The sequence below is a fragment of the Lynx rufus genome, unplaced genomic scaffold, assembly GCF_022079265.1.
Source record: "Lynx rufus isolate CCGP_SWC_20201006 ecotype Redwood Valley unplaced genomic scaffold, mLynRuf1.p SCAF_1, whole genome shotgun sequence".
Lineage (NCBI taxonomy): Eukaryota > Metazoa > Chordata > Mammalia > Carnivora > Felidae > Lynx > Lynx rufus.
The window spans coordinates 169,498,193-169,510,610 of record NW_025814823.1 but is presented as its reverse complement, the minus strand read 5'-3'; the positions used below and the strand labels follow the sequence as shown (position 1 = coordinate 169,510,610).

Sequence of the window (12,418 nt, the reverse complement as noted above, 5' to 3'; positions counted from 1 at the left end):
GGTAAAGAATCACTAACTTTTTTGAGATAAATAAATTTTAAGTGACCACAATGGAATATATCCATTCTAGAGTCTAGTTTCACAGTGTTTACATAGTTTTTCCCATTATTATGCTAGTGGTCCATGTTTTGAAAATTAAAATAGAAGTTTTAATAGAAGTTTTCTTGTTACCAGTAGGAATTGTGACATTTGATTGGTGTCTTGAAAGAAGCACCAGAAGGATTGGTCGGGGGCAGGGCATCATACCGTGTGAAGGCACTAGCAGTGTGTGCAAAGACCAGAGTCAAGAAAGACTAGTATGTCCAGGGAACTTACAGTCCCCACATGACTTCTGCTCTTTGGGAACCCAGTGACACTGCCACTTGTCACTCTTAACCATCTGTCCTTCTGTTCTGACTAATGAGTGGTGTTGTGTCTTCCTTCCCTACAGTTTAGCAGCTTCCTCAGATTTAGTGCTCTTTATTTTATTTGAGTTTGACTGAAAATCAATACAGTTCCATCTTCCTGTCACTCTCTAGAAATCTTTATTTTTCTGCCTACTATGCAGTTATTTAATCATTTTGAAAAGTGAGGCTGTATTAATTTATAATTTATGATATTTTCTTTTAAATTTAACAGCATTCTTTAAATGAAAGAAAAGCAACTAATAAGACAAACTGAGTGCTTTTATTTGTTTTTCTCTCAAGCAGCCTGATCTCTTTTCAGCACTGGTTGTTTTCATTTCTCTTATTTTCCCAATACCAGACTGATCTGTTATCTCAGGTAGTGGCTATTGGTGAAAAAATTGGCAATAAATATTTGCCTATACTTTTGTCTCAAATTTGAGTGAGAAAAGGACAAAATACTTAAGATCTTTAACTGTTTGAAACAATGATATTAAAGCTTTTTACTCTGAACAAGTTTTGAAAAATACTTCCCTTTGCACATTTATGTTCACATTTAAAGTTTTTTAGCATAAACCCTAAGTAATATTGTTTACCTTATTACACCTCTTTGCAATAAAAGTATGTTCAAGAATTTAAATATAAATAAAGTAGTTTAGATTGATTTAAAATTGTTAGCATCTAACTGATCAAAAACAGATTTCTAAATGTTGATAAATATTTAAATGTAAAATTTTACTGGAAATATATCTCTTAATAAGATAGAGGGAGACTTTTTCCTTCCTTATTATTTTATGAGTTAATTTTATTTATTCCTAGAATGAGATCTAGTCGAGCATCAATTTTTTTTGTTTTTCATATTTATAAATGTAAACTTGAGAAACCTTGTTCACATAAATAAATTGATAGGGATGGAAGGAGTTTATCATAGCATTGTCACTTAGTTTTTCTGAGATATTTGCCCAAATCACATCAACTTGACAGATTGTTTAGATCCTCCTTTTTTTTTTTTTTTTTGGAAAGCAGATGACTGGAAGCCACCTACAGAATTTGTTATTTAGTTGTTAGTTCAGTGTGACCCCAGTATTTGAAAGTGCCCCTTTGAATGGGTAAGAAGTATGCTTTTATTTATAAAGTGGAGAAAAGGTTAGTATAAAAAGGAATATGGGAACAGAGAACCAGCACGGTACTTTGACTGCGGGCATATTCTTCAGAAGGTCACTTTGAGGAAGGGTTACATAAGAAAGTTAAATGAATTGAAATTTAGTCTCTTAAGACTCCATGCCCTTGGCTCCCTAGAAAGTCTTTACATACTTACAGAACACTGCCTATACACTGGGTTATAGGCATTGGGAAGGTAGTACATGAACTTTAGGTTTGTGACCTTGCACTCTTCACTTAACCTCCTTAAGCTTCAGGTCCTCATCTACAAAATGGGAGTAATAAAATTTACCTTGTGGATTGTGACACTGTGTTAAAGCACTTAGCGAAATAGCTGGTGCAGTGATAAGCTCTCTTATAAATGGCTGTATTCAAAGATTTATTCAAATCAGCAGTCAGCCAGGTGGTAATCATCTAGCACATGTGGATTCAGTGATCATTGAAAATCAGTATTAAGTCACTTGTTATAAATCTTCACTTTTTAAAAACTGAATTGTGTTTTATTCTTTAAAAACTAAATTTTGTTCTGACAAAGGATTATGCTACTTTAAATCTAAATATATTCCAGTTGTGCTCTTTAGCCTATTTAATTGTCTTTCTGACACTTGGAATAACTTTTGAAAATACACTATACTGCCTGAAGTGTAGATAGATTTTTATATTTTTACAGATTTCATAGCAGTGGTTTCAAAATGGTCTCTCTTAACTCTTGTTGCTTGTACGTGACTCCAGATCACCTGAAGTATTTGTCAGTATCAAGGCAATAAATTATTTTTACATATATGAAATTCCAGGTATTTATTAGCACTACAGACATGCAAATCATCATCAGAAAGGAATAATGAACCTATTGCAGCAAACATGTGTCGAAGCATAAGTAGTATCCCCAAATGGAATTTACTGTAAATAATATCCCTTCTTTTTTTATGTGTGGAGTAGCACAGAGGAGTTCTTGCAGTCTGCCTTGAGAAGTACAGAAGGAATTGGAGGAGATTTATGGTTATAGTTATATGAGAAAGGAGGGACAAATAATAGGCTATTACCTTCTATTTTCTATTTCCTGAGGGGAAATTTTAATATAAAGAACTATAAACTATAATAGGGGATTAAAGTAACAAAGATTTGCTTAGTAAGGATTAAAGATACTTCTAAAGAATACAGAAAATGCACATATAAGGAATGGCTCCCACACGTTAGGCTAAGATCACCTAAGAAAGAGTCTCCGCCTCCAAGGCTCGGATTCAAACTTTGATGGAGATGGCACAACTGTGGCTCACTGAATGGCAACAAAGTCACTGTAGTGCTACACTGGCAGAACTTGCTGGAAATCAGCCCTGTAGGGTGCTGCTGAGGAAAGTTGTTTATAGGGAGATGTCTCACTGGAAGCACTCTGCTCCAGAACTGTCCAAGGTGGGTGCTGGGGGAAGCTGCTGGCCGCATGCATTACAAGAGCAAGATGCTGGAGAAGCTGTGGGCGTCGGAAAGTCTGCTGCTGGAGAAAACCATGCATGCCATGGAAGCCTGGGTGAAACAGGCTCACTGGGATTAGAAGTAAAGCCCTTTTCCTCCTGCAGTGTCTTTTCAGCATCCTCTGTGAACAAAGCTTAATTAACATTGTGACAGCTATCAGAGGAAAATACTTAAATAGCCCAAATCCTTTTTCACAGAGCTGACAAAAGTAGCTAATTTGGATTTGAGGAGCAATAATCAATAACTGGAGAACAGTCCATCCCTTTGATTACTTGGATCCCATATACACCTTTCTACACACATTTGAACTCTATGCAACAGCAATGCAACTTTATTTCCACCTAACAAGATATAGCTAGTTTTTGTTATTTTTTTCTTTAAAGTTTATCTATTTTGAGAGAGAGAGAGAAAAAGAGAATCCCAAGCAGGCTCCACACTTAGCAAAAAGCCTGATGCGGGGCTCGATCCCATGAACTGAGACCCAAGCCTAAATCAAGAGTCGGGTGCTTAACCAACTGAGCCACCCAGGCACCCCACAGCTAGTCTTAAAATGAAGTTTTCACCCTTTCTCCAGAATGAACAAATGTGAACGGACTCCCAAGAGTCATTATGTCCATCACTAAATATTAATCATTCCACAAATTCATTCAGTCACAATGAATATTCTCTTATATAAGATTAAATTGTAAAATTAACTGCTATATGAAATAAAAATGGGAAGGAGAGAGAAAAAGACAATGGTTAGCAGATACAAGTAAACACATAACAAACAGAAAATATGCAAAGCCTACTCGTCCTTGTTTTTATATTTGGTCACGGGCTATAACTGATAGCTGTGGTTTCCTTCATCCATCACCCATTCCATATTTTCTGTACCTTCAGCAAGAATCTCAGCTGCTTAGGATTCTTTACTTGGTGGAGTGACCCATATCTACATTTTTGAAGAGTATGTGTACTCGGTGATCATGCCTTTTTGGGAGATGTCCTTACCTGATAACTTTACTGTGGGTATAGAAGTAATAAGACATGTGCACTCCAAGTGAGATGATCACGGGATTTTTAAGTGGAGGAAGGTTGGTCTGTGGAGCATACACTACTTCTGGTAAAAGGAGGCTCAGAGTGGCTTGGAGATTCAGCATAGTCCACTGTTTCGTCTGAGTCCAATCAGTCCAATCCCATTTCTAAGTTTCAGAATCCTGATTTAACCAATGATTCAACTTGAATCAAGAAACTTCACAAGACATCATTAAACTCTGATTTTAATTCAACAGTTCACACAATTAAATTTTGTTTTTGATTTTCAGAAATAATATGTTTGTTTTAGGGCTGTCAGGGCTACTTTCTGGTTCTTATACAGTACCTTGCTCTCAGAGTTAACCGGCCTAAGTTTGTCCTTTTCTCTTTGTATGCGAGCAAGTGCACTCAAAAACATTCCATCCCACGTTAGTTTTTACAGTCATCATTATTGCCATAAGGTCAAGTGCAGTAACCACCTGGGCTCCCAAGACACATGTATTAGTTGGCACTTCATTGCAGTGGATCACAGTGGTAGTTTGATTGTGACTAATAAGATTATTTGTAATCAGGGTTTGTATCGATAACATTCCATTCCTGTTGGCCAGGAGCAGGAATAGCAGATCTAAGGAATAACCCTTAGGGCTGAGATAGAGTGCAACCCCCGCTACCAGGGCTGAGATCCAGACTGTGTTGGGAAGGACACAGCCATGGCGCTTAGAGAAATGTTTGTACTACTGTGCTGGCAGAACTTGCTGGAAATCTACCATATGGAACTTGGCAAAATCTGCCCACTGGAGTGCTGGAGAAACTGTTCACAGGGGGGTGACTAACTGGAAGCACACTCCTGCAAAGCCACCTAAGTTGGGTTCCAGGGGAAGCTGCTGGCTACCTTACACTGCAGCTGTCAGGCACTGGGGAAACTGCATGTACTTCTGGAGCCAGGCACTGGAGAAGCTACTTGCACGGGAGGACCTTGGTGCTGGAGGAGCCATCTGTGATGCAGAAGCCCACAATAGCGAACCCTTACACACTACAGGGGCCTGCCCAGGAAGCCCACTAGAAGAAGAAGCAAAGTTCTTCTGGGATGTCTGTCCAGAGCTCTCTACTGACAAAGCCTAAGGTCATGCCAGCTGACAAGGGAAAAGTGTTCAGAAGGCCCAGATCTATTTCACAGAACAGAAATGAAAGGTGAACTTGGAGCTAAGAGTTAATTGAATTTCTGGCACACTTTTTCTTCACTCTCTCTGCAAACCCAGAATCAAATTGGCATTCAGTATTATTAACTGTATTTACTAACTCTTACGATGAACCTTTTTTGCTTTCTCTTTTTTTTTTTTGCTTTTGTCTCGGCCCTACCCTCTGTTGTAAGTCATCTCAAATCCTTTTTGGAAAGACATAATTCATTGTGAGATTATCTGGGCTAAATCCTAAAGAATATACAAAAGGTTAACATTTGCCATCCAAGACAACACAGGGTTAACTGTCAGGCAGAATCTTCCTCCTGTAAGGGAGGCCCAGTTTGCTTTTTATTGTGGTAACACACATAGTGTAAAATTTACCCCTTCTAACCATAATACAGTTAATTCGCATCAAGTACATTATAAACAATAACTCTCTGTTCCTCCTCTCCCTAGCTCATGGCAACTACCATTCCGCTTTCCATCTCTCTGAGTTTACTCCTTTAGGGACCTCATATAAGTGGAATCATACAGTATTTATCCTTCTGTGACTGGTTCATTTCACTTAGCATATGCTTTCAAGTTTCATCCATATTGTAGCAAGTGCCAGAATTTCCTTCCTTTTAAATACTGAGTAATATTTCGTTGTATGTATATACCACATTTTTTTCAGTTTTATTGAAGTATAAGTGACATATAACATTGTGTAAGTTTAAGAGGTACAGCATGTTGATTTGATGCACTTATATAGAACAAAATGATTATCACTGTAGGGCTAGTGACACCTCATATAATTTCTGTTTCTTGCTTGTGTGAAGAACATTTAAGATTTTTACTCCCAGCAACTTTCAGCTATATACCACAGTATTATTAATTATAATCACCGTGCTATACATTAGATCCCCAGGATTTATTCATCTTATAACTGGAAGTTTGTACCCTTTAACCACATCTTCCTGCTCCCTACTCCTCACCCTCTGACAATCACCATTCTACTCTTGTTTCTGAGTTCAGGTTTTTTAGATTCCACATATAAATTATATGATATAGTACTTTAGGTTCTGTTTTCACTTAGCAGGATTTTTTTCTTTCTTATGACTGGAATAATATTCGTGTGTGTGTGTGTGTATGTATGTGTGTGTGCGTGTGTGTATCTCCTTTATCCATTCATCTGTCAATAGATACGTAAGTTGTTTCCATACCTTGGCTATTGTGAATAATGCTTCATTGAACATGTGAGTGCAGATATCTTCAAGATCCTGATTTCATTTCCTTTAGATATATACCCACAAGTGAGATTGTTGGATCATAGGACAGTTATGTCAATTTTTGGAGGAACTTTTATACTGTTTTCCACAGTGGTGTACCAATTTACATTCCTACCAACCTAGCACAAGGGTTCGCTTATCTCCGTATTTTCTCCAACACTTCTTATTTCTTATTGTTTTGGTAATAGCCATTCCAACAGTTGTGAAGTGATATCTCATTGTGATTTTGATTTGCATTCCTCTGATGATTCGTGATGTTGAACATCTTTTCATGTACTTACTCTTTTGAATGTCTTCTTTGGGAAAATGTCTATTTAGTCCCTCTGCCCATTTTTATATCTGTCTGTCTATCTATTTATTTACTTTTGAGTTGTATACGAGTTTTCATGTTTTGGATATCAGTGCCTTACCACATACATGATTTGCAAATATTTTCTTCCACTCTGTAGGTGGGCTCTCCTTTTGTTAATGGTTTCTTTTGATACGCAGAAGCTTTTTAGTTTAATGTAGTCTGCTTAGTTATTTTTGCTTTTGTTGCTGTGTCTTATTATCATACCCCAAAATTAATTGCCATGATCAGTATCAAGGACCAGTGTCAAAGAAATTTTATGGTTTCAGGTCTTACGTTTTAGTTGGTAATCCGTTTGGAGTTAATTTTTGTGAATGGTATTAAGTTAGAGGTCCAGTTTCATGCATGCAGTTATCCTGCATGGGATTATGTGGGTTTTCCAATATTATTTATTAGAGACCTTATCCTTTCTGCAATAAATATTCCTGGCTCCCTTGTCAAATATTAATTGTCCATATATGCTGGGATTTATTTCTGGATTCTTGATTCTTTTCCATTTGTATGTATGTCTGTTTTTATGCCAGTACCATACTGTTTTGATTACTATAGTTGTGTAGTATAGCTTGAAATAAATTGTGTTGCCTCCAGGGGCGCCTGGGTGGCGCAGTCGGTTAAGCGTCCGACTTCAGCCAGGTCACGATCTCGCGGTCCGGGAGTTCGAGCCCCGCGTCAGGCTCTGGGCTGATGGCTCAGAGCCTGGAGCCTGTTTCCGATTCTGTGTCTCCCTCTCTCTCTGCCCCTCCCCCGTTCATGCTCTGTCTCTCTCTGTCCCAAAAAATAAATAAACGTTGAAAAAAAAATTTTTTTTTTTTAAATTGTGTTGCTTCCAGCATTGTTCTTTGCTTTGGCCATTCAGGGTTTTTAGTGGTTCCATACAAATTCTAGGATTTTTTTTTTTCTATTTCTGTGAAGAATGCCATTGGAATTTTGATAGGAATTGCATTAAATCTGTGGATTGCTTTGGGTAGTATGACATTTTAATATTAGTTCTTCCAATTCCTTAACATGGAATATCTTTCTATTATATCTTCAGTCTCTTTTATCTTTCATTTTTCAGTATACACAATCTTTCACCTTCTTGGTTAAGTTTATTCCTGAGTATTTTGTTGCTTTTGATGCTATTGCAAATGGGATTGTTTTCTTTATTCTTTTTCAAATATTTCATTATTAGTGTGAAGCACAAGTGATTTCTGTATATTGATTTTGTACTATATAGCTTCCATGAATTTGTTGATTATTCCTAACAGTTTTTTGGTGGAGTCTTTAGGATTTTCTATATAAAAAAATCACATCTGCAAATAAAGACAATTTTACTTCCACTTTTCCCATTTGGATGCCTTTTATTTTTCTTGCCTGAATACTCTGGCTAGGACTTTCAATACTATGTTGAATAGGAGTGGTGAGAATGAGCACCCTGGTCTTGTTCTTGATCTTAAAGGAAAAGCTTTCAGCCTCTCACTGTTGGTTATAGTATTAGCTGTGGCTTGTCAAATATGGATGTCTTAATTTTATGTTAAGGTATGTTCCTTCTGTACCTAATTTGTTGAGAGCTTTTATCATAAAAAGATGATATGTTTTGTCAAATGCTTTTTCTGCATCTATTGAGATGATCATACGATTTTTATCTTTCATTCTCTAAATGTGGTATATCACACTTATTGATTTTTGTGTGTTACTACGTTTCTTGCATCCAGAGATAAATCCCATTTAATCATGATGTATGATCCTTTTCATGTGCTGTTGAGTTTATCTTGCTAGTACTTTATTGAGGATTTTTGCATCTGTGTGTTCATCAGGGTTATTGGGCTCTGATTTTCTTTTTCGTGTCCTAATCTGGCATTGGCATCAGGGTAATGCTGGCCTCATAAAATGAGTTTGAAAGTATTGCCTCTTTCTCAATTTTTTGAAAGAGTTTGAGAAGGATTGGCTTTAATTCTTTAAATGTTTGGTAGGGTTTTCCAGGGAAACCATCTGATCCTGGGGTTTTCTTTGTTGGGAAATTTTATATTGCTGATTCAATATTCTTATGTTAGTCTGTTCAGATTTTCTATTCTTCATGTCAGTATGCTGTAAATATATGTTTCTGGAAGTTTACCCGTTTCTTGCAGTTTATCCAATTTGTTGATGTATAATTGTTTATGGTAGTCTCCTCTGATCCTTTGTATTTTTATAGTATCAGTTGTAACCTCTCTTTCATTTCTGATTATATTTGAGTCTCTTTTTTTCTTAGTCTAGCTAAAGGTTCATCATTTTGATTTATTTTTTCAAAAAAACAGCTTTTTGTTTATTTTTTTATTTTCCCATTTCTACCTCATTTATTTCTGCTCTAACCTTCATTATTTCTTTCTTTCTGCCAACTTTTTACTTAGTTTTTTTTTCTTTTTCTGTTTCTTTGAGATATAAATTAGGTTGTTTATTCGAGATCTTTTTTCTTAATGTAGGCATTTTTTGCTATAAACTTCCATCTTAGAACTGCTTTTGCTTCATCCCATAAATTTTGACATGTTGTTGTTTCCATTTGCATTTGTTTCAAGATATCTTTTGATTTCTTCTTTGACCCATAAGTTTGTTCATGAGTGTGTTGTTTAGTTTTTACGTACTTGTAAATTTTCTAATATTCTTCCTGTTGATGTTTTTGTTTCTTGCCATTTTTGTCCTAAAGATAGTTGGTATGATTCCAGTCTTCTTAAATTTGCTAAGACTTGTTTTGTAACCTGTACTGTGATCTATCCTAGAGAATGTTGTGTGCACTTGAGAAGAATGTATAGTCTGTTCGTGTTTTATGGAATGTTCTGTATGTCTGTTAGAGCCATTGTATCTCAAGTGTAGCTCAAGTCTAATATTTTGTTTTTGATTTTCTATCTGGATAGTCCATTGTTTAAAGTAAGGTATTAAAGTCCCCTACTGTTACTTACTGTTGTGTAATCTCACTTCAGATCTACACTTATTTGCTTAATATACTTAGGTGCTCTAATGTTGGGTGCATATTTGTTGGTGATTACTATATCCTCTTGATGAATTCACCCTTTACCATTAAATAATAACCTTTTTGTGATAGGAGTATAGTTACCCCTGCTCTCTTGGTTTCCATTTTTATGGAATATCTTTTTCCATCCCGTTACTTTGAGCCTCTGTGTCCTTAAAGCTGAAGTGAGTCTCTGTAGGCAACATATAGTTAATTGGGTCTTGCTTTTTTAATCCAGTCACCACTCTGTGCCTTTTCCCTAGAGAATTTAGTCCATTTACATTTAGAGTAATCACTGAATATTCCGAATTTGACTCTGTATGTACCTTTTCCAACCATATTTTGTTTATCCATTCATCTATTGATGGATGCTTGGGTTTCTACAAGTCCCACCTAGTTCTAATCTTATTGTAGCCAGAAGGGCTAATCAAGGCACAAAAGGATTATAGTAGGTGGTCATATGATCTGTTATTCCTTTCATCCTCTTTAGAATAGTAACTTTATATAGACACAGAACCCCTAAATAAGGTTTACATCCCGGGTAACCTAGTAATATTAGTGAGCTAGTCATGTGTGTGTGTGCTGGTTCTATGCCAGTAGTAGATATAACCGTTCAGGAATACGTTATTTGCTTCTGTACCTTGAATATTGATCTGGTAACCCTAATCATATTTTGTCTTTCATATGTTGAGCTTGTCTAAAATGTTTACTTTCTTTCATGTTACTGATTCCACACAGGAACTGATAAATTGAAAGAGGTAACCACTCTTCTGAAAATATAAATATGATGGGCAAGTAGATATTATTGAGACAAGATAGATTTTTGCCATTCTTGTGAAAAGTAGGGTGCTTTTCTTGCTGTTTTTTGATGTTTTGGTTTGATGGTGGTTCCTTTTAGAAGGAGGCTAAAGGGCAGGGGACTGAAGCAGTAGAAATTAACAGGAAGAGAATTGTGGTACATATAATGTTGGATAACACCTTAAAAAATAGTTTTCTGTTACTGTTTTAAAGTGTTTTCTAAACTGGATGGCGACATACAGAAGAACGAAACTGGACGACTTTCTTACACCATACACAAAAATAAATTCAAAATGGATGAAAGACCTAAATGTGAGACAGAAAACCATCAAAATCCTAGAGGAGAAAACAGGCAGCACCTCTTTGACCTTGGTCAGAGTAGCTTCCTTCTAGACATGTTGCCAAAGGCAAGGGAAACAAGCAAACATGAACTGTTGGTACTTTTTCAAGATAAAAGCTTCTGTGCTGTGGAGGAAACAGCACAAATAAAAGGCAGCCTATGGAATGGGAGAAGATATTTGCAAACAATATGTGATAAAGGGTTAGTATCCAGATCTATAAAGAACATCTCAAACTCAACACCCAAAAAGACAGTCCGTGAAGAAATGAGAAGACATGAATAAACATTTTTCCAAAGAAGACATCCAGATGGCTTAACAGATATGAAAAAATGGTCAACATCACTCATCGTCAGGGAAATACACATCAAAACCATGATAAGATACCACCTCACACCTGTCAGAATGGTTAAAATTAACAACACAAGAAACAACAGGTGTTGGTGAGGATGTGGAAAAAGGGAAACCCTTTTGCACTGTTGGTAGGATTGGAAACCGGTGCAGCCACTGTGGAGAACAGTATGGAGGTTCCTCAAGAAACTAAAAATAGATCTTACCCTATGATGCAGCAGTTGCAAATACCATTAGGTATTTACCCAAAGGGTACAAAAATACAGATTTGAAGGGGTACATGCACCCCAATGTTTATAGCAGCATTACCAACAATAGCCAAATTATGGAGAGAGTCCAAATGTCCATCGACTAATACATGGATAAAGAAGATGTTGTGTATGTGTATGTATGTATGTATGCTTATATATACGTGTATACATATATGTAAACATACCTACAGTAGAATATTACTCAGCCATCGAAAAGAATGAACACGTGCCATTTGCAACAACGTGGATGGATCTAGTTGCTATTTGATGGAGCAAATCAAATGAACATGTGGGAAGGGCGAAGGGAAACAAACCAAAAGAGACTCTTAATGATAGAGAACAAACTGTGGGTTAATGGAGGGAGGTGGGTGGGGGATGGGTTAGATGGGTCTTGGGAACTAAGAAGGGCACTCATTATGACAAGGATTGGGTATTGTATGTAAGTAGTGAATCACCGAATTCTACTCCTGAAACCCATATTGCACTGTATGTTAACTAAAATGTAAGTTTAAAAAGGTGGGGGGAGAAATTTAAAAATAATAACAATTAAGTGTGTTCTAACAAGGAGCTGTGACTTTTATTTTTCAGACTGCACTGGCACATTTAGAGTCTCTTGCAGTGGATGTTGAGGTGGCTAATCCACCAGCCAGTAAGGAAAGCATTGATGGCCTTCCAGAGACCCTTGTTCTTGAAGACCATACTGGTAAGGGCAAAGCTGGTCTCTAATGTCATATGACACATTACATGTGTAAGTATATTATCAATGCACCTGAAAGATAAAATACTGACCTTTAGAAACTCATTAGTTTTTTGTGAAACCAGATTCTGACAAACTTTCATCTAGTAGAAGAGTATTTTTAATTTATTAAGTGATGGGCTAGAATAAATG

At 36.5% G+C, this 12,418-nt stretch overlaps 1 protein-coding gene across 2 annotated transcripts in view; it reads left to right on the top strand.

The window, feature by feature from the left end:
- The window catches only part of PJA2 (praja ring finger ubiquitin ligase 2), a 68,966-nt gene that overhangs the window by 51,052 nt on the left and 5,496 nt on the right, over nucleotides 1-12,418 (top strand). For both annotated transcript variants that reach the window (XM_047090139.1, XM_047090148.1), the window contains exon 8: nucleotides 12,118-12,232. In XM_047090139.1, the coding sequence (XP_046946095.1) occupies nucleotides 12,118-12,232 (115 nt within the window). The remainder of the gene's footprint in view (nucleotides 1-12,117; nucleotides 12,233-12,418) is intronic.